This window comes from Microcebus murinus, chromosome 2 (genome assembly GCF_040939455.1).
Source record: "Microcebus murinus isolate Inina chromosome 2, M.murinus_Inina_mat1.0, whole genome shotgun sequence".
NCBI lineage: Eukaryota > Metazoa > Chordata > Mammalia > Primates > Cheirogaleidae > Microcebus > Microcebus murinus.
Genome location: NC_134105.1, coordinates 35924083 through 35946108, shown reverse-complemented (window position 1 = coordinate 35946108; position 22026 = coordinate 35924083). Strand labels below are relative to the sequence as shown.

The window sequence follows — 22026 nt, the reverse complement described above, 5'->3', positions numbered from 1 at the left end:
TGCCTCAAAATGCAGAATGCCAGAGTTTTAGGAGCTAATCTGAAGGGCTTAACGAGCAGCCTAGGAAGGTACCCAAAGAAATAAAGGATGAGGTGACACCCTCTCTTTACCAGGCACAGTGCTGAGTGCTGCAGATTAAAAAATGAGTAAGATACCATTCCAGTCTTCAAGATGCTCACAGTCTAGCGGGGGAGGCTGGTAGCTAACAATAACAACCTAATGTTCCCACCGGGCCGTGTCAGTTATCTGTTGCCACATCATGCTCTGTAACAACAAGTGTTTGCTGCTCATGCATCTGGGGCCAGTTGTGGGTAAGCTCTGCTTATCCTGGCTGGGCTTGTTCACATGTCTGGGATTTGGCTGGCTGTTGGCTGGGCTTGGACTAGGATGGCCGTGGCTGCACAACTGTTTCACATGTCTGTCATCCTCCAGCAGGCTAGCCTGGGCCGTTCTCAGGGCAGCAGTGCAGCAGACTTCATTTACAATGGCTGCTAGCATCCCACTGGCCAAAGCAAGTCCAGAGTCAGAACGGGAAGGAGCTGCAAAGCTCCATGGCAAAGGGCATGAATCCAGGGAGGTGTTAGGGTTTGGGGCCATTAATCTGTCAGCCTACCACCTACAGAGACCAGGGGAACCTGGGGAGGGGGCTCACTTCACCCCTAGATGGTCAGAGAAGCTTCCTGGGGAAGACAGCTGAGCAGAGTCTAGACAGCCAAGTCCGAGGTTGCAAGTGGAGAACAGAGGGGTCAGGATTTTCCATGCATGTGGAACAGCACTTGCAGAGGCACAGAGGTGGAAGACTGTTTTGTTTGAAGAATGTTGAGATTTTTTGTATTTAGAGGCATGGGGGCCAAGTAAGAAATGAAGTTACTGACCACAGTAGGGTCTAGCTTACTGCCTTAGAGGCACCACCAAAGAGCTAACCTTTAACCTGCAGGCAGAAGGGACCCATGAAAGTTTTAAGCAAAAAAAAAAAAGAGAAAGGGGTGGATCATCAGATTTACATTTTTACGAGATGACCATGGCAGAAGCAGCAGGGCAGGTGTGTGCAGCACCTGGGTGTGAATTAAGTATGTTATAATCTCACTGGGGATAGTTGGGAGGGGCGGGCTCTGCAGAGAGATGGGAGGGACCATTGCAGTGGACCCAGTGAGAGATGCTTGGGCCTGAATCAGTGTGGGCCAAGAGGCTGGGGGCTTATTGTCCAAGGCATTGTGCCAATGTGATGAGAAGGACTAAGGGCTGGGCTGGGGAAACAGCAGGGACAGGTGGCCTGAGACTGCCTCCTGACATTTTGCACAGGAATTGCAACAAGTTTTTCTCCATATCTCTGCTAAATAACCCAAATAATGGTCAGGGTCCTCCCTTCTGTAGGCCAAAGGAGTCTAAGATAGTCGCATGCAGCTAGTGCCATTTCCAGATGCATGGATTGAGCAAGTCCCTTCCCCTCACCAGGCCTCACTTTCCCCATCTGAAATGGGGGTACTAGACTAGAAAATCTCTCAGGGCCCCATCCCTTGGGCAGCTGTGTTCCATTGGAGCCATGATCCTCAAATGCCAAAGGCAGTCAGGCTGCTTAAGAAGTGCCCAGGGAGCCTGTTAAAAATACAGAGATTCTGACCCCAGAGGGTGAGGTCTGCGCGTCTGACTTTTGTATAGACAGCGCTCCAAGTGATCCTGATCCCTGGCAGATCTGGCCGGCCCAGCTGTGTCCCCAAGGCCAGGGACAGTGGCCCAGAGGACAGAGGAGCCTGAGGACACCCAAAATAAATGCGAATATGGATGTGACTCTGAGGATCCCAGCTCCTTAGGCCTTGCCCTGGGCTAGGAAGGTTTCCGGAGGAGGTGGCCTTTAGGTTGGGCCTTGACAGCTAACTTGGATTTTTATTTGTTTTCGTTCATTTGTGTGTTTTGCTTTGGAAGTGTTCTTGATTACAAATTAGTCCATACTCACTCTGGAGCCCCTCTAAGCGCAGGAATACAAAGGAGTCAAAAGAAAATCCTGCCGATCCAAAACCCAGACACAGCAGGGTTCTTATTTTGTCATTAATAAGCTGTTGAGACCCAGAGTGGGGCTGGGGAGCTGTGTGGGCAGAGGGCTGGAGGTGAGAGCAGGCTGAACGTGTTCAGAGACCAGTGAGTCGGGGCAGGAAATGTGGAAACGTGCAGCCCCAGCCAGCTGGGGCCGGCCCCCCACACCTTCTCTGTTTCAGGCCTGTTGCCCCCAAGTCCAGAGGGCGGAGGGCTGGAGCCCAGCCAGGGTCCCTGAGCACAGCTCTCATGCCTCTCTCTTTCCTCGGCCAGGTGCTGTTTGCCCTGAACCAGACCTTGCTGCAGCACGAGAGCGTGCGGGCGGGGAGCCTGCAGGCACCCTACACCACGGAGGACCTCATCAAGCACTACAACTGCGGCGACCTCAACGCAGTCATCTTCAACCACGACACGTCCCAGGTGAGGCTTTCTCCTCCAGCCCAGACAGCCTCTGGGCCACCAGCTCCAGAGACCTGGAGCCAGGGCCCTGTGAACCCACCTGGCAATCACTGCATATGTCGGGCACAGGCAATATTCTCTCCAGCCATGGTAAGCAGGAGCTATTGTTGCCCCCCTTTTATAGATGGGAAAATGGAGGCTCAAGAAGGGAAGAGACTTGCCCAAGGCCACACGACTCACTAGTTGTTGAGTTATTGAGTTATCAAGAGCAGCAACTTGAGCCAGGCCCAACTGGCTCTGGGGCCTAGGACCCTGCGAGCTTAGCCTGCAAGACCAGGGAGGCCTCTGAGAGGCTCAGTTCACCATCTGGGGAAATTATGGCCCAGGGGAGGAAAAGCCCACAGTTACTCAGAGTGTGGACTTGGATTCTGCTTTGGTTCAAGTCCTAGAGGAAGGATGACCACCAGGCTGCTCAGATAGTGAGTAGGACCCCAAGGGACTGAGCGTGGCTCACCCCTGCTCGGACCCTGCCATGCTCCCTGTTGCCCCCAGGGCAAATTCCAACATATTTCCTCCAGCATTCAAGGCCTTTAGGACCTGCCCTCTGGTGGCCTTGTCACTGACCAGGTCCCCCACCCCACTGACCTTGCTCTGCTGACCCGTGGAACTTGGAGCTGTCCTAATGCAGCTTGTCCTTCCAAACCTCTTTGCCCTTGCTCAGGCTTCTCCCTCCCCTTGGCTTCCTTTCACTTGGCCATAGTCAAATGTTACCTCCTCTAAGAAACCTTGCAGATGCCCTGGGTGGAGTTAGGCATTCTCCCAGGCACCTCTAGGCGCCTGTGCCTTCTCTGTCATGGTGCTTGAACAGCCATTCATGCAAGAAGCAGTAGGATTGGAAAGCAGGCCACTTCCCTGCTCAAGACACTCTACGGACTCCTGGGTTTTCTCAGGGTGAAAGCCAGAGTCTCTGCAATGGCCTGTGTAACCCCCATGTCCTGCCCACACCCTGGCCCACCTCCTCCTCTCTCCCCCAACCCACAGGCCTCCCTGCTGGCCCGTGAACCCACCTCTCAGGCCTCTGCCTTTGCACCGGCTGTTGCCTCTGCCAGAGACTCTTCCCAGGTCACCCCTGGCTACCTCCCTCTCTGCCGTCTCACGAGATGTGCGTCTCAACATGCACACCTCGCCATCTCTTGCCCGGAGCTGCAGCCTGGCCCCACGCCCACACTCTCACCCCTTTACTCTGCTCCTCTTTCCCCATGGCCTCTGCCAGCCTCCAACTCACCATCTACTTGGGCCATTGATTAGTGACTATTTACTGTCTTTTTCTCCCCACTAGAATGTAAGCTTCATGAGGGTGTGAGTTTTGGTCTGTTTTATTTGTCATTATATCCCAACTGGCTAGAGAGTCCTTGGCTCAAAGCTGGACTCAGTAAATATTTGCTGAATGAATGAAGTAGTTTATAATGCTAGGCAGAGAGCTATGAAAAGGGATCTAGTGGGGAGCAGGAGAGCTGCCCTTGAGGGCCTTACAGTCTCACTGGGGACGCAGATTCCAGGAGTCACTGCCCAGAGTGTGACCCCTGCTGTGCGGGAGGGGTGGAGGACGCAGCTGGAGCCTGCGGCAGGAGCAGCTAATTTAGATGGGCTTGGGGCTAGGGCCTGGCGCCGGAGAGAGAAGGAAAGATTCCTGCAAGATGCACGGTCACAGAAGAACCTGAGTTGGCCACAGACTGGGAGGAAGAATGTGCCAGCAGAGGAAACCACGTGCAAATGAGCCAGAGGCAAGAGAGAACAGGAGAGGGGTGTGGTGGGGGTGAGTGTAGGCTGGAGCCAGAGCCGAGCTAGGCCACGGGGCTGGCCAGTGTCCCATCTCTGCCCACCACCCCCAGAGCAGGAGCTCTTGCAGGAAGGGTATGCTGCCCATCTCTTGGTCCCCGTTGCCCAGCTCAGGTCTGGCATAGAGCACGTGCCAGGGAGCAACTGCCACATGAGCGAACAGAGACATGTGGTGTACTTGCTGCTGTGTAGACAATGAGAGAAGAGGGGGCTGGAGACGTTGCCACCATGCCAGAGGCTCAGGATTCTGAGAGCACCGACTCGGTGGTGCAGGAGAGAAGAACTCTCACACTGACGGGCGCCTAGCAATCTTGCTAGTGACTTGCTTGGTGGCAAGGCCCCGCCCGTCATCTGCTGGGGGAGAGGCCTGTGAGTCCCGAGCAGCCAGAGCCCGGTGGCAGAGGGTGCACTGGTCACCACTCAGGATGGCCCAGCTATGACATGGCCAGGATGTGGGTGGGATGTGCAGGACAAGGCCTGGCCAGGCTGTGGCTGACCCCAAGCTGAGGAAGGGAGGCATGGGGTGACCTCAGGGGAAGGCAAGCTCAGATTTTCTTTGAACCTGTGTTTAGACCACTGATTTCTCTCTGGCGAGCGGAGCTGCCTCGGAGGTCTCCTGATGGTTCTCCTACTTGAAGTGGGACTTGAAGTATGAGACTGGGTGGATTGGGCCACCCAGATGAGAAGAGCAACCCATACTGCACCCAGGGTGCAGGGTGCACAGGCAGAACCTGGCCCCTCTGGCCGGGATAGGCAGCCCTATCCAGGTGTCAGAGTGGCAAGGCTGAATCCAGTGCCCACAGGGACATGGCTGAGCCGGGGCTGTGTCTGCAGCTGGAGGCCTCAAAGTCTGCAGGGAGCTGAGGATGTGGGGCTGTGGGGCCATAGCCACTCTGTCTGCAGTCGGGGAGGGCTTCAGGGAGAAGGGGATAGGAAACCAGGCTTGTGAGTGGAGCCCACCTGGTGGGAGCAAAGGGTGCGGGGCACCGGAGCAAGCCGTGTTGGTGAGAGGCCAGCAGGAAAGACTTGAAGACTTGCAGAGCAGAGCACGAGCCAGGCCTGAGTTGGGGGAAAACACCTGCAGAGAGCAGGAACCCCTGGGGAGCTCAAACTGGAGAGTGATGTGGTCAGAGGGATGCCTCTGCCTGCAGCATGGAGGACGATGGCATGGCCTCTGGAAGCCACAGCGGGACAGGTACAGGGCATGGGTTGATGATGTTGGGGCAGGAGCCTGGGTGCACCTCACCCTTGCCCCACCTTCCCCCAACCCCACCACCCCCACTTTCATAAGTAGCCATGGCCCTGGCCTCTGCAGCGCCCGGGCCACTGGCACTGTTAGTGCCCCGCATCAGCAGGGTAATCTGAGGCCCTGCCCTGGGAAGCCTGGCCTGAACCCCAGCCTGCCTTCGGTGTAGAGTAGCCGTGCGTATATATTGTCCAAACCCAGATACTTTCGAGAGCGAAAGGTCAAAGACAATTCAGGGTCAAAATGAGTAACAGGCAATGTCCTTCCTCCAGCCACAGACCTGGACACTGTCCTGGACAAACCAAGACACGTGACCACCCAATTAGGTGCGATCTCGGGGCTCACATACCCCTCTTTGCCCTCTCCAAGCACGCACACCACAGTGTTCTCGTGGGCACATCTGACCCTCCTGCCAAGCTGTGCACCTCATCAAGGCAGCAGACCCAGTCTGAGGGTGCCCCGTGGCCCCCAGGCCGACACAGGGCCAGACCTCTGGAAGTTCTCAGGGCGTGTCTGTTGGATGGACAGGGTACAGGAAGCATGTGGCCATTGACGTAGGTGGCACCAGCAGACCTCAGCACTTGACTGTCACATGTGACCCAGTCCTTGCCATGAGTCGGGGAGAGTCTACACTGACGTCACCTCCATGGTCCCATCCAGCCCTGTCCGATCCATCTCCTCATCACCCCATCCCTGGGACCTTACGTGTCCTCTTTAAAATGTTATTGTGCATCCTGCACTTAAACTTGTCATGAAAGATTTAAGACCCCCGACAAGTCTAATGACATCATTAATTTGCTTCCACCCCAGCCCTGGCCCAAACCCAGGCCCCATCCTTGGCACAGAGCCAAGTCCCATCAGCGTGGAACATGCAGAGTATGTCGGCCAGCAGCCGGGTGGCCCAGGGAACCAGAGTGTCTCTAGCCCAACTCCTTCATGGCTTTGAAATTTAACATTTGGGTTCTTGTCTTTGTTAATTTTTTTTTTGGCTCCCTGAAGAATGAGTAGAGATTCATCTTTGCACAAATGTACATTTGTGGTCAGGAAACACAGGAAGAAGGGCTGGACACGTCCACGGGTCCCAAGGAGCCTGGGAAGGGGAGGGAAGCAGAACGCTGCCTTCATGGCTCTCGGATGGTTCTGAAGGCCAACTATTTGTCATCTTGCTACGCACTGCCAAGGCCACCCTTCACTGGCAGCCTCTGACATCACAGGGCAAAGGTGACAAAGCCAGCTCCACGCCCATGCTAGTTGCGTAATGGCTGACATTGATTCAATACTTCCTTTGTGCCATGCAGTGTGCTAAGCACTTCCCAGAACTCATTTAACCCCTACAACAACATGTATTACCCTCAGGTTACCAGTTTGGAAACTGAGTCTCAGAGACGCCAAGTAACTTTCTGGTTATAGAGAAGCCACTCAGCTAATAAGCAGCAAATGAGGGATTCCAATCCAAATTGTCCTGGCTGTCTGACTTCAGGACCTATCTTCATAACCCCTGTTCCTCTGCTGCCTCTCAGCCCATTCATTCATTCATTCATTCACTGACTGAACAAATATTTACTTGTTGGTACAACATAGTGTCACATTCTCTCACATGCCCAAGGAATGGGGAGACGCCTGTGAGGCTCATATTTCCAGAAATAGTCCCTCTGAATCACAGTCTCTCTGTGCTCTGCCTACTCAGAAGCTTTTGATGTTTCCTACAGCTGCACACATGTTGAGTGTGGCCCGTTGTGTCATGGCTGTCAGTCATCACTTCCGTAGTGAAGGGTGGGGTAAGGACTTCATTTCTTCATTTATCTATTTGCCAAATAAACCATCCCTGGCCACCAACTCTGTGCCATCCCAGATTGTGCACTAGCATGGCTGCTGCATACAGCTGTCCAGGTTGTGCACTGCATAGGGTTAAGGGACACTAATCATGTTATTTATTGTCTTGTTCATCCTAGGACAGTGGATTAGGCCTTGCTAGCAGAGAAGCCCCATAGTGCATGTCCCTTTACCTTCCCTCTCACTCTGGGGAGCACACTGGCCCTTGGCCAGCAGATGGCAGGGGCAAATAGAGGGCCCAGCCTCTTCAGAGTCCTTCAGGGTTCAGCCTCTATTGACGCCTGTATTGTCCTCATAGTGTTGACAACTTTACACGGCTCTAGAAGCCATGTCGCTGGGCTACATAACCCTTTGGGGAACTAAAACCTATAGGAAGTTAGTCTCCTCGTGCTAGGCTCTCCACCTGCCTTGCCCATCAGTCAGCTGGGCCTGAGTTCACGTGCTCTGTGCCCAGGAAGGTGAAGATAGAGAAATGGAAAAGGGGACAGCAGGTGGAAGACGTCCTGTGACCAAGAGCTTGGAGGCTGGAATGAGACTGGCAGGCTGTGGGGAAAGGGAGGGCATGTTCTGCCTCACTGCCTCAGTTTCCTCAACAATCCCATGCACACATCAGAGAAGATGGTGCTGGAACACCTGGACCTGCCATCCAGGCTGGAAAGGCAGAGTGTTGGGAATGGAAGGACACAGGAGGGGCCACAGTGGCCCGGAAGGGGCAGCACAACTTTTTATGTTTATTGTTTAAGGAACCGTCACTGGGTTCGCCTTCCCTTTCTTTGTGCCAGGCACTGGGGACCAGGAATGGCAAAGGCTCTGCCTCTGAACCCAGAGAGCTCTCAGCCTAGTTCCAGAACTCATTCCTGATGCTGCTCCTGGGCCACGTGGCTGGGTGTGAGCGTGGGTGATGGTGCGGTGCCCACGGCTGAGAGGGCTGGGCAGCTCCACGCCAGGTTGTCGAGGAAGCCATGGAGGAGGGGTGGTCCTGGAGTTGAGGTCCTCAGAAGGGATGGCGGGGTTTGGGTTATGTCCTGGGAAGTGGTGCAGCCAGGGAGAGGGAGAGGGTGGTGGCAGCAGATGGTGGCCCACATATTGGGAAAACCACAGGCGATGACCCCTCTTCTTGTCTCTGTAAAGTGATGAGAGCTGAATGCAGCCCACAGCAGCACCCTTCCTCTCATTTAATTCCCATCTGACATTTGAGAAAGCAGGCTCAGAAGAGTTAAGTAACTTGCCCAGCACCACACAGCATCAGAACAGGGTCTGAAGGCCAGGTCAGCCTAATCCCAGACCCCATGGCCTTTCTGCCTCACCAGGCAGCTCAGCTGACCCTGCACACCCTCTTGGTGACCTGAATTCCTTGACGTGCCAGCACTGGGCCCAGCGGTGAAGTGAGAGCACTTAGTGAGATGAGCAATGTCCTAGCCTCCCGGACCTCAGCGTCTGGGAGCTGAGGTTGAACAGGGCAGACACAAGGCAGAGCGGTACATGGGGCGTCTGCAGCCAGGCTCTCGTCCTGGTTCTGCCACTTCACCAGTTGTGTGACTTTGCTCATGTCTCTGGGTCTGCCTGCTCTTGCTTGCTGCATCTGTAAAACTGGAATAACAGTGGTCATCTCAAAGGGTTTGGGAATCAATAAGAAACATGTACAAAACATGTGGCCGACCATAGGGGCCTCTTAAAGGTAAGCTGCCAGCCCCACGTGGACCGTGCTATGCATGTTTCTCTGAAGTCCACCTCGCTCCGTAAAGAACTGAGGGCAGCCTCTGCCTTGCCTTTGCAGCTGCCCAACTTCATCAACACCACCCTACCACCGCACGAGCAGGTGACAGCCCAGGAGATTGACAGCTACTTCCGCCAGGAGCTCATCTACAAGAGGAACGAGCGCATGGGGAAGAGGGTCATGGCGCTTCTGCAGGAGAATGAAGACAAGATCTGCTTCTTTGCCTTCGGAGCAGGTTTGGGCCACAGTGGGGAAGGGATCGTTTGCAGAATTCTGGGAGATTTGCCGGCTTTTCCCTGACTCCTCCTTCACCAAGAGAAAAGTCAGGGCCCAGGATGGGGCAGGAAAAGCCATGCAGTGCTTGGTGGCAGAGCTGGGGCCCAAAGCTGTTCTCCTGCTTCTGGTCAGGAGTCCTTTCATAACGGCCCCTGTGGGCAAGGGAAGTGACCCCTGCCAAGGCCAGAATAGCTTCTGCAGCCCCTTCATGCCCCAGGCAGCCCCGTGAGAACCCGGAGCTGAAGCCAGCCCCCACTGGCCAGCCCAGCAGAGCCAGGGCCAAGGCTGTGAGGACCGTGTGGCCAGTGGGGAGACCACGGGCTCTGGCGTCCCACGGTCCTGGCTCCAGATCCCAATTCGGCCTCATCACCTTGGCTGGCACCTTCTGGAAGGCTTCTTCTGTCTTCTGTAAGTGGGCAACGATAGCAGTAACTATATGATGAATCAAAAATATCTGCCTTGTAGAATCATTGTAAAGATTGGTCATGACATTTAAATAACCTGCCTCATAGTAGAAACTCAAACTGTAGCTGTGATCATCATCACCTGTGCGGGGCCACACACTTGACGCTTTCTTCTGGGGGCCTGGCCTTTCGTGCAGAGAGGTGTCCTGATGTTCAGGGTGCAAGGCTCGCCTCACGTGTCCCTCCCTGCTCCTTCCCCTGTCGTTTTCCCTCTTCTCCCTCCCTCTTTCTTCCTTTCTCTGTGGCTGTCTCTGCTGGGACAGCAATGTCTACATTGGTAGCAGGAGACTGTATCCATCTCTTTGTTAGTTGACTTTTGCTCAGTAGCCTACAGCAACAAACATTTATTTCTCCTTCGCGTTCTGTGCGATCTGGTTGCCAGAATTCGCCTCCTGCTTTGTGAGGACTAAGCAAGAGGGTTAGTGGATTGCTCTCTGCGCCTGGGGCTGCTCTCACAGCTCTGCCCCAGCCCTCCCCTCCCCTGCCTGTCACCCATGCACTGCCCTCCAGGGGGACAGTCGGTCTAACCCACAAAGGTCCTTGTGGATGTCCTGATTTCATAATGAAGCATGTCCACTGTTTGAGGTCTGTCCCCTGCATTCAGCCCCAAATACTTTAAGGGCAAGAGCCAGGCGTCCGTCTGTCCAGGCCTCTTTTCCTTCCTCTGCAAACTTGGTGCAGTAGAGGCCATGGGGGAGGGAGGGCTCAGAAATGGATGCAGGTCCTCCGGGACTAACCTCTTTAAGGCCACGGCAGCTGGCAGACAGTTCTGGGCTGCTATGGCCTCTGGCAAGTCCCTTCCCCTCATCGTAGACTCAGTTTACTCATCTTAACAGGAAGGGCAGGACTGGCTTGGGCCATCTAGCATTTTAGGGGCCATTCAGCCACAGGTTTTGAGGGGAGGGATTCCTGTAGGGGATGTCTAGAGGAGTTTCCTAGAGGAGCCGGCAGGAGCAGGTTGTTGGCTGCCACATGAGACAGTGAGCCACTCTCCGGATTCAGGACACCTGCCGGACGCCCGGCGCAAGTCCGCGCAGCCTGAGGATCTGTGCAACTTGGAAAGTGCTCCCAGTGCACTCCTCCTTCTCACTCACAATCCAGTTGCCTCCCTCCTGTGGGCATCTGGGCCAAGTATCCTGCCCTGGGGCAGCCCCCAGCTGACTTCCAATGGGAAGCCAGTCTGAGTCGGCCACCCCCAGCCTCCTCCCTGGGCCTCGGAGCAGCGCAGTCACTGAAGGAGGCCGGTGAGAACCAGCACCGCACATGCCCTGCCTGAGTGGTTGGGCCCCTCTGTCTCGCCTGCCCCAGGGCCCAGGACCAAGGTCACCCCAGCCTAGGGGTAGTTACCACCATGTCTGTCCTATGGGCAGTGAATCAAGAGAGTCTAAGATAAAAATCACAGCAGTGCGGGCAGCCCTGGACAGTGGCCTTCTTTTCCTGAAACCCCAGTTCTGTGGGGGCGCACACGTCCGCACAAGCAGCAGGCTCCACGCAAGTGTCACCCGCAGCTCGTTTCTCCCATCTCCGAAATTTGGTCAGTCCCGCTGACAGGTCACCAGAAAGACCGCACAGCTGTCCAGTCTGTGCACCCCACTGCCACTGTCCTGGCCCAATCCTCCATGGGCTCCGGCCCCCTTTCCTGCTCTCCTCTCGGCTGGCGAGCTGGTTGGGCTAGGCCAGCAGCGGCGTCCGGGCAGAGTGAGCCCTGCCTCCGCTCTCACAGACCAGCTCTCCAAAAACAACAGGTCTGGAGCCGCGTGCAAATCTTGCTGGCAGATGCCACCCCTGGCTCAGCCACGCCCGGAACCAATAGCCCACTCTGTGAACTTCAAAGCTGGACAGAGCCTCTGTGCCCGAGCCTACCCCTCAGCATAGCTGTGGGCAAACTGATGGCCACAGAGGGTAGGGACAGGGGCAGAGCTCACGGTAAGTCTGGGACAGAGCCAAGACCAGCCTCCAGGCCCTGGAGCTGGGATCCAAGGGCTCTGTGTTCGTGCTCACGGCATCGAGCCAGCTGAGCAGGCCTGTTGCAGAGTCAGCGCGTTGGCATGGAACTCGGCCACGTGAAGCGTGTGGTGAGACGTCTACTCGGCCTCGTTATGTTCTTACGGTCATGTAATTCCCAAGCCCCACATCCGGTCACAGGCCAAAGGATTTATGTGCAGGGCCAGGACCACGCACTCTTTCCATGGAGTGTGACCTGCAGACACACCCACTCCACTCCTCATGTTCCCGTCTCGGGTCCCATCTCAGGGTCCCCCAGATTGCCAGGCAGCTGGGCTTTTACTGCCCATCCCCTGCCAGGTCCTCGAAGAAAACGCAGGACCCCCAAGGCCATGGGCAGGAGGAAGGGTCTGCACTTCTAGGAGTGTATCTGCCCATCCCCCAGGCATGCGTGTGCTCATGCACAGACCTCTCAGACCCACAGTCCATGGGTATCTCTGAGAACTATCTCAGGAGACGCAGCATATAAGACATCCCAGCCCAGCTTTGCCAGCTGTCTGAGCCAGGCCCCTGCTGCAGGTCCAGCGGATGGTCCTGGAGGCTCTGTGGCTCTGGAGCTCTGGCAGGGACCACACAAGTGGAGGTGAGAGGGAACCTCTGCCTGCCTGGCCCCACCAGTGCTTATGAAAGCCACCGCCACCCATCCCAGCCCCAGAATCCCACCCTGAGAGCTGAGAGGACAGACTGGGGTTCCCAGTGATGATGGCAGTCTGGCCCTGCCTCTGCCCGGCTCTAAGGGTAAGCTCTATGGAGTCGGAGGCCTGGGTATAAAGCATGGCCCTGTTGTTGTCAGCTGAGACCCTGGGGGAGCCATTTAGCCTCCAGGAGCCTCAATCCCTCATCTGCAAAATGAGGATAACATACCTGCCTCACGGGATTGTGCTGGGTATCCTCATTTTAGATCACAGGGTTAAAACACTCTACCATGCTAGAGGCATTCTTATCACAAAATCCCTACTATGTGCCAGCCACCATTCCAGCCTCTGATTACATTACGTTTGATCTTCACAATGACACCACGAGGTGGGTTTTATTATCCTCACTTTGCAGATGAAAACTAAGGCATGTATGGCTTCTTCAAGGCCATACAAGCAGACCTGGGACATGAACCCTGGCCTCTTGCATCCCAGTTCTGGCCATTTCCCCTGCACATGATGCCCTTACTGTATACATTCAGAAATGTTGATGAGTTTGTGGAAATAAGTATTCATTTGGCTGGTACATCCCCCAGAAGAATACTCTTGGTGTCTGTCATGTTTCTGTAGACTGTGTGACCTCTCCCAGAGGTTACTCTGCAGGTTTGGGACAGCTGGGACAGCTCTGCACAGGCCTCGGTGATGTCAGGGGGTCCAGATGGAAGCTCTGCCTCTTTGGGAGGTGGCTGTGGCCAGTGTGCAAGCCCAGATGTTCTGGAAGGAAGCAGGTTGCTGCCATGGAGGGGTGTGTAGCTCCAGGAAAGAGAAGGCCCATTCCCCAACTGCTAGGCTCATGCAGCTGGACAAGTTGAGCCTGAAGGGCCCCCCAGGATCTTCCAGTCTAGTCACTTGCAGATGCAGGCCCTTGGACTTCCTGTGAACTGCAAATAAGAAAAATATTAAGTACAAGTTGCTGAATTTTTTATTAGCTAAATTCATTCAATTTATAGACTTATTTTCTGAAATTATCTCCTTTCTACTGTGTTTGAAGTTAAAATATCCTCTACATTAAAAAAAAATGATGGTTATAGAAGGCAGATAGGGATCTCAAAGTCCTTACTTGGCCAAATAAAAAGCTGGTAACTGCACTGTTCTCCCTACCTACCACCTGTTTTTATAAGATGGGAAAGAATTGAGCATGCTTAAAACATGATGGAAAGAACACGCGAGGAGGGATGAGGCTGATGATATACGAAAGAGAGAGGGGGAAATAATTATAAGCCATGGGTTCCAAGAAGGCAGAAAAGGTGGGACCAGCACTCAGATACAGGGTTTGTCCTTGGGTGAGGAAGGTGCCCCTCACCTGTAAGTGCAGGGAAGCAGGGAGGAGACGGCAGGCAGGTAATTGGGTGGTGGAAAGGGGAGCAGATTTCCAGCTGATGGCTTCTAATCCGAGCTCCCCTGTCTGAAGGGGAAGGTGAAATCATCTGCAGAGGAGGGAGGAGGCAGGGCTCTTGGTTTGAAGAGCGGAGAACATCTAACATAAATGAAAGAGAGACTGGCCACAAGAGCTGAACAGACAAGAAAGAAGTTCAATAGATTTCAGGCAGAGCAAGCTGTGATTGAGTGGCAGTGGCTGCCTGGAGCCCAGTGGTGTAAAGAATGATAAATCGACATCAGAGCTCAGCAGAGAAGGGGTCCTGATTGATTGGTAATGTCTTCTGGAAACCAGGATTGGGCAGAACTGTGCGGCACACCTGCTCTGTCTGTGCGAGGAACACAGGGGTGCTGCCCTACAATGGGGGCTGTGAACCTGTCGAATCAGAGGTTGTAAGATTATCTCCAGCAATGCTGAGCAGCTAGGGTGCAAATGTGGTTGCTGTCCCCCAGGCCTGCGTCCTGATGTTATCCTAGTACCCACTCTACAGTAATCATCTGGGACAGGGCCCATATGTCTCAAAATTGCCAACACCTAGGAGACGTTCTATAAAGACATGCTGGACCAAATCACACAGAATTAAATTTATTTGATTTGGTCGCATGGTTTCTCCTGGGCCCCAGGCCTCTTGGGGGCAGGGATGGAAGAGTTAAGTCCTGGGCATCAAAAGAAAACAGTCATTTTATCCCTAGCTCTAGCGATTCAGGTTTTCTCAGGATGTTCACGTATTTAGCCATCCAGGAAGACTCTAGCATGTTTCTTTTTCTGGAATAGAATGAGTTACGTAGGAACTGGAAGAACTAGGTTGGAGGCATGAGCCAGACACAGGAGTAGACCAAGTAACCTTACAGCCCATTCATTTCAAACTCTGAGAACCAGGGGTTCTCACACATCTGTGATCCTAGTGTGCTATAATCTGAATATAATTCTAACTTCTGACATTCCAGAATCCTGTTGTTTGTTCTAAGATGTCATGGTTCTAACTTCCTAACATTCTATCATCAGAGCATTCTAACATTCTAGCATAGTTTCCCAAACACTCTTAGATTCCTTGGGAAGAATATGGAGCTAAGAGCCTTCCAGGACCTGGAAACTCCTCCATGCAGGGCTGCTTCCCTCTGCCCCACAGGAAGCAGAAGTCCAGGCAGAAAGGAGTATCTGAACCGTTAAAAGGCAGGCAGTGTGAGCGCTGGAGACACACGCTGGGTCTGTTATCCCGAAGCCCACACATCTAGCACATTCGGCCCCCAGGCCCAGGCCAGCCTCTGTTTCCTACCCCAGCTGGAGTGCTGTAGTCTCCTAATCAGAAACACTCCTGCGGATCCGGACACAGAAGCAAATTAATGGTGAAGACTCAGGCTTGAGAGAAGGGAGAGTTATAAGCCCAACATATGAACAACCATTAACATCTTTTTCATTAATAGCAACAGCAGTTGCTCCCTAGAGGGTAGACACCATCCTACTTGAAGAACACTCGTATCCATCAACTCAAACGGCCCCCATATCCTCAATGCTTCTTGGAGGGAGACGGGGTGGTATTTATTATTCCATTTGGCAGAGCAGTAAATCGAGGTATGGGTAGAAAGTCAGATTCTTAAAACTGTAGCGAAATGATGGTCTCACTGTGTAAGCCGTTCTCCCAGATGGCCAGCTTCTCTGGAAGAAACCCATCCAGTTGCTGCTTGGGCCTCTGTGCTGCTGAGCATCCCCTTCTCCTCCTCTCTGGGCTCCTGTGGTCCCGCAGGATGTCACTGTCACAGCCCTGCTCATGGCCAGCACATTTGTCATCTCCCAGTCTGGGCTGACCCCTCCCTGAGCACTGAGAAGGTGAGATTATCTGCTTGTTGAATGAATTAATGCACTGACCCCGAGGCCCATGAGCAGGAGTGCCTCTGCCCCTGCATTACCCCATGACAAAGCCTGAACTCAAACCCACACCCGCTGCCCCCATGGTGGGAAACTAGGGTCCAGCAACATCATCTCTGCTTTTGGAAGATGAGGCTGACAAATGAAAAGACCAGAGAACCAACTAGAAAGAGAAGCCCAGGTACTGCTGAGTAAACCATGCGGTCAGAGGCCAGAGGAGGGGGGAGTTGAGTGCCAAGCAGGAGGGTTTTAAGGAAGGGAAAGAAAGGGCAAAGTGAGGGTTAAGTCAAGGACGGATGGGTGGGAAAGGGAGACAGCCTGGTGTCATGGAAACTTCTTACATTCTAAGACCGACCATGTGGCCTTCTCAGAGCCTCCTCTCCCCCATGTGCTCACTGAGGGGCTTAGACAGTGAGGTCAAAGTCCCAGCATGCCACAGCTGCATGCGTGCCTAAGCAGGGGTTTGAGTGACTAGCATGGAAAGGAGGCAGAAAAGCCTTCCTGGAGGAGGTGAGAAGTGTTTGAAATTTCCCTGGTGCAGGTCTAGCTGCCTTCCAGTCCCTGTCATCATCCCCTGGTGCTCAGCACAGGACCCACACTCACCACCGCCCTCCACTTGGTGGCCTCGGGAACGGCAGCTCCTTGGAGCTCATGGCTGGGCACAGAAGAGTGGCCGTGGTCCATGTAGGGCCTTTCTCACCTGGAAAACAAGGGCAGCACACATCCAGCCGCTGTCTCCTCTCCCTGGCAGGCGCCCACGGCCTGCCACACTTCCCACAACCTCCGGAAGTGTTTCAGAGTTTCCGGCGTGGCTTCAAAGGGCCCTGCCGCCCCATCGCACATGCATCTGGCAGCTGGCACGGCTGCTGTAGCCTGCAGCCCTTGGCCAGAGTCGCCGTCCTTGTTTCAGCCCAGAGCACCCAGCCAGAGGAATATCCCATCCTGGCGTGTCCCTCGCTGGAGCCAGTCCTGACCCTCGGGAGCAGAGAGTCGAGAAGAACGGAAACCCGTGGGCTGGGCTAGTCTCAGGGCTGCTCCACCATGAGTGAGGATTTATGGATCTCAGCAATGGGCTCACGGGAAAGGCAATAGAAGGAGAAAGTGTCTCAGATTAAAAGCATGGGGTTGGAGCCAGACTGCATGAGTGCGAGCCCGGCGTGGACCTGACGAGAAGTACCCTGGGAGATCAGTCGCTCAGCTTCTCTCAGCGCTCAGGTCTTCTCAGGTCTTCCCTCTGCCCGGAGCCTGCGGGCCGCCGGCAGCACGGGTGCGGCCCAGAGCCAGGCCGGCACACTCACTCCATTAATGGGAGCTCTGTGCTGCCACTTTGATTTCAGGGTCCCTGGGCCCCTCATAGCCCAAAGTCCTCAAGGACAGGACTCCCACACGAGAGAGGAGGGCCCTGGGATGGAGGGGACAGAGTGCTCTGTGGCCTCTGAGGACCCAGCTGGGACACTGTAGGGAAACCCTAAGAGCCGGCTTCAGTTCCAAGTGACCTGGGGCTCAGGAGGGGTGGGTTCCTGCCCCTGTCCACGTGGCTGGCCCTGAGGTGCTGTAGTTCTAGGAGAGGAGCCTCTGGATGCCGCCAAGAGTGGCTGCCACAGCCACAGGATCCCCGGCCTGTGCACTGCCCCGCAGTCCACGGGACCGTCACGGGCTCCGTCCTAAGCTGGCCTGAAATCACCCTCATGGTCTTGCTGGGTCTGGAGAGGTCTCCCCCAGGGAGGCAGGGGTCCCCATCAGACTCATCTATGGGTCCCCAGGGCCCGGCAAGTACCTGACATGTTAGGTCCCAGTAAAGGCTGGTGGAGACCGCACAGTGGACTCCAGGCCCTCAGGCACAGGCTGCTCAGAGCCCCCAGCCATATGTCCCAACCAAGGGGAGGGGGCTTCCTGGCCTCTAAACCAAATAGTAATGGGAAAGAGGATCTGATTTGAAGGAAATAAAAGACTCACACCCAGAGGACTTGGGAAGAACCGAGAGGGTTGTGCCATCTTTGCAGTGTCAGTGGCAGAGCTGAGCTGGCCAGCTGAAGCCCGGGGCCCTTTCATTTCTGGCGTCGAAGTTGTCGCAGCCTCCAAAGAGGCGTGGCTGGTAAAAGCTGCCAAAGCGGCAGAATCTCTGATTCCACCTGGACACAGCCAACTCCCTGTAGGATGTCTGAATACCCTGTGCAGGCCTGACAAGCGCACATCGACCCTCTGCTTACACACTCCCAGGGACGGAGTACTCACTCCCTTACAGCTGATCAGTTACCTGGGAGTGTGTTCTTTGGTTCCAGCTTGAACCTGTCCTATGGTAATCAGAATTCCCCGGGGGAGGCACAGCCTCCTGCCCCAGCCTGTGCTATGGCCCACCTCCCTTTCACTTTATGCTCCATCCAACAAGGAGAACTCCTGGTGGGGCCGGCACACCCCGCACTGTCTCTGCCCTTTGTGCCTGTGTTCTTGCTGTGCCCTCTGTCGGGAATGCCCTCCCTCTTCTCTTCCTCTCACTCCTCACGGGCTGGTCTGGGTCCCGCCCCTTCCACTTCAAGCCCATCGCCCCTGGCGTCCCTCCGTCACTGCATGGCTCATGTTGTCCTGCGAGTGTTTGCCTGCCTATCTCTCCATTCCTCTCCCCACACCATGACCTCCTCAGGGATGGGGACCGTGCATCTCAGCTCCTGGCTCGAAGCCGGATACAGAGAGGTGTCATCTCAGTCCTCGATGAACTGAAAACGCCCCAGCCCTGCCCTGGGCTGGCCCGCAAAGCAGGAGAAAGGAAGCTCAGGTCTGCTGGTTTCCCGCCAGACACTCTTTGGGAGACCAGTTGTCCATGCACCCGCTGGCCCACTGGTCCAGCTCTCCTGTCGCACTTCCTCGGGAAAACAAACACCACCATGGCTTGATATCCGGCCGGCCGGTCCTGGCAGCTAGATTAGCATTTGAAAGCTTCCCTTGCATTAATTTCAGACAGAACATAAATATGGGCTTGGGATGCCTCTTCCAGGAGGAGAAAACTGGAAACCCAGCGTACTCACTGGAGAGAAAACATGTGTGCCGGCCGAGGGGAGCCCGTGCTACTTTGGAGCCTTGGTGGGAACATCTGGTTCTCCCCTCCTCCCTCTCCCAGCGCCCCAACACGGTCTTCAAATTGCCCTGTTAATTGGCGTATTGTTCTTGCTGAGCACTCGCACACCCGTCTCTCCAATCTGGTGAACCTTGGAAGGTACACGCGTTTCTGACAATTTCCTGCCCCCAAACATGAACTCTGGATCCCTCGAGCCACCAGCACTTTAGAGTAGGTGCAGTGGAACATGCCGCAGACTGGGACATGTCCACATCGAAGGCCAAGCTTTGCCTTCGGCCGGGTGCGTGACCCTGGGCAAGGGCTGTTGCTGTCCCCTCGCAGAGCCTCAGCTTCTCCACCTGAGAACTGGCAGCCTCCTGAAGGGCTGCTTCGAGGATGAAATGAAACGGCATTGGAGAAGCACCATGGTCCCAAGGGCCCCACTGGCCATGAGTTTGTGGCATCAAATGAAGAACCATAGAGATGGGAGGTCCCATGAGACCATGTGGCCCAACACCATGTGTGGCAACTGAGGCACTAAGTGGGGAAGGAAACTGTCCAAGGTCACACAGTCAGCTGATGAGCCCAGTTTTCTGTCCTGACCCCAGGACAGGATTCTTTTCTCTGCCCTGCCTTTCCATGTCAGAGGGTCAGTGGGGGCTGTCCCGCTGATGGGGAGGGGCTAGATCCGGCCTGCTCACAGGAAGAAAGGGACCCTTTTCTTCCACGCTAGAACATCGCGGGGGCTTCGCCCACTCAGAGCAGGGTACCTTTTCCTGTGTGTGTACACATGTCGTTTAAGTGGGATCCTGGCTTTTTTCAGGAGAGACAAGCACCAATCCAGACCCATCATTTGTAAGATCCAATCCCCCTCCAAGCCTCTGCTCCTCCCTGCTTTGCCTGGCTTCTCTTGCATCTCCATCTGAAATTCCGCTCATCCTGGGAGTCCTTGCTACCTGGGCCCCCTCCTTCAGGAAGCCTTCCCTGCTGTCCTCAGTGAATTAGCATCTCCTACCATGCTCTTTGTTTTTGTTTCTGGGTTCTCTTTCTCCCTTTCTCTCCTTCCCTCTCTATCTCTGTCTCTGTATCTCTTCACCCTGTCCTCGTCTCTTTCTGTCTCTTTCTCTCTTTATCTCAATGTCTCTCCTCTTCCTTCCCTGCCTACCATTGTCTCTGAGTCCCCTGCCTGCCACACTCCCTGTTCCCTTTCTGCTATGTCCCTGGTCCTAGAGCTCTCTTCTTTTCCGTGGCCCTCTGCTCTGCCCTTCCCCTACCTCCCTCTCTGTCTCCATGGCTTTGCATCTCTGCCCTCACAATCCCCCTCTCTCTCTTCCTCTCCTCATCCACCCGGCCCCAGCAGATGAAATGGAACGTGTCTTCCTGCAGAGAGCTGGCCAGAGAACAGCTGTCCGTGCTGGAAGGAGCTGTTGAGCCCTGGCCAGGAGACCCAGGGAGCCTGGGCGAGCCATGCAGGCTAAGCCCCAACACCGAGGGGCCCCCTTGGAGACTTTCCATGACCTTCCCTGCAGGTTCCAGGATGGGTGTGGTGCCTTTTTCAGGATTTCTGACCTTGGAGACAAGCCGAAGCCTGTCCGCCAGCCCCTGGGGACAGCATGCGCTGGGCCTGCACTCAAGGGCCGAGCTCCTGGGATTGGTGGAATCTGGAGGAGCATCGCCAAGGGGTGGGGCCGCGTCACAGGAGGAGGAGATCCTGGAGCTCAGGTCCCCTGAGGTTAGGATGAGATCACGGAAAGGATATAGAGTAACAATGGAGTAACAGGTTTTGTCACTCATTCATTCAACAAGAGTTCACGGGGCCACCACCACATGCGGGGACTTGGGCTTAGCTCTGGGGACAAAGATGAACCAGGCATGGCCCTTGCTCTCAGAAAGCTCACAGTCCTCCCTCAGGTGGCTGGTTGGGAACTCATCCTGCCAGTCAGCTCTGGGCTGTGGCAGGAGCATTTCAGCTTCAGGGAGGAGGGTGAACTGGGGAGAACAAAGAGGACAATTTCTGCAGCGATTCAGGCTGAAAGTGATGTGCATTTAGAAGGTAACATCGGGGGACCCTGGGGACTGACTGTATGAGGATGAGGAGGGAGAGGAGTCAAGACAAGACTCATGGGGCTTGGATAGCAGGGCTTGGTCGAGACACAAGACGTCCTTGGAGAGGAGGGTGTGTCGGACTTCGTAGGCTCCAAGGATGTTTCGGTGACGATGTCCAATAGGCCACAGGACCGACGGAGCTGGGCTGAGGTGGCCATTCCAGACCGGTCAGATTGCGTGGTAACTGAAACCATCAGGGTGGGTGCTTCGTCCATGGAGTGTGAGTAAAGTGAGAGGAAAAGTGGGCCAAGGGCAAGGTTTGCAGGGGCTCCCGCACTGACTGGGCAGGAGGGGGAGGCCACCGAGAGGACAGGCTGGGCAGCGAGATCCGTGTGGAGAAGACCAATACAGAACGGGGTCGTGGGCACCAGGCAAGTTGCAGGTGTTGCCAACCCAAATGGGGGTTGCAGTGGAACCAAGCCCCAGAGAGAGCGGGGGTGGGGGGGGACACAAGCTCAGGTGCACAGCTTGCACCAAAGAGTTCTGGGGCACAGGCTACCTGGGAATGGCGCCCCCTGGAGTTGTACAAGGAGCAGCCTGGGAGAGGGGCAGACACCACTCTTCCTGCTTTGGAGGGAGGGTCAGGAAGGTAGTTCAGAGAAGGAGAGAATGGGAATTTGAAAGGATTATTCCTGATTTCTTTCATTTTTTTCTAAGTAACTAAAGTCTTCTGTTAGAGTCTTAAGAGGAGCAGTAAACGTCTGGAATTCGTGAGGTTGAGGGGACTGATGGGAGCACTGAGCAGACATGTGAAATGTTGCCACACAGTGCTAGGAGTCCAGCAGGTGCCCCTGCCCTCGAAAAGCTCACAGTTCCCTCTCAGGTGGCTGGCTGGGACCGTGCGGGGCCCAGCCCCTCGAGTGTCCCGTCCACACGGCCCCGTCGTGCTCCTTCTGGAGCAGCTGCAGAGCTGTCGGTAAATATTTGCTGCCGCTCCCATGCAGCCTGAGGCAGGGCTGTTTCCCCTGGCGGCTCTTGAAATCCTCAGGGCAGACACAGGGACCACTGTTGGGCCTCGAGGACTCCTTTTTAAACAAGTCTCCATGGAGCAGAGAAGGAATTGCCTTTGCTGCCAGGAGTGCAGTCCAAGAGCTGCTGGCAGAGCGTCCCTGCAGCCTGC

General features: G+C 55.0%; 1 protein-coding gene and 1 long non-coding RNA gene across 2 annotated transcripts in view; one reads left to right on the top strand and one right to left on the bottom strand.

The window, feature by feature from the left end:
* TRABD2B (TraB domain containing 2B) overlaps positions 1-22026 on the top strand; it is a 222610-nt gene that overhangs the window by 186161 nt on the left and 14423 nt on the right. The window contains exons 3-4 of the mRNA XM_012776121.2: positions 2305-2451; positions 9126-9300. Coding sequence (XP_012631575.1) covers positions 2305-2451; positions 9126-9300 — 322 coding nt within the window. The remainder of the gene's footprint in view (positions 1-2304; positions 2452-9125; positions 9301-22026) is intronic.
* LOC142864837 (uncharacterized) overlaps positions 13071-22026 on the bottom strand; it is a 43538-nt gene continuing 34582 nt past the window's right edge. Inside the window, exon 3 of the long non-coding RNA XR_012915140.1 lies at positions 13071-13385. This is a non-coding gene — a long non-coding RNA (uncharacterized LOC142864837). The remainder of the gene's footprint in view (positions 13386-22026) is intronic.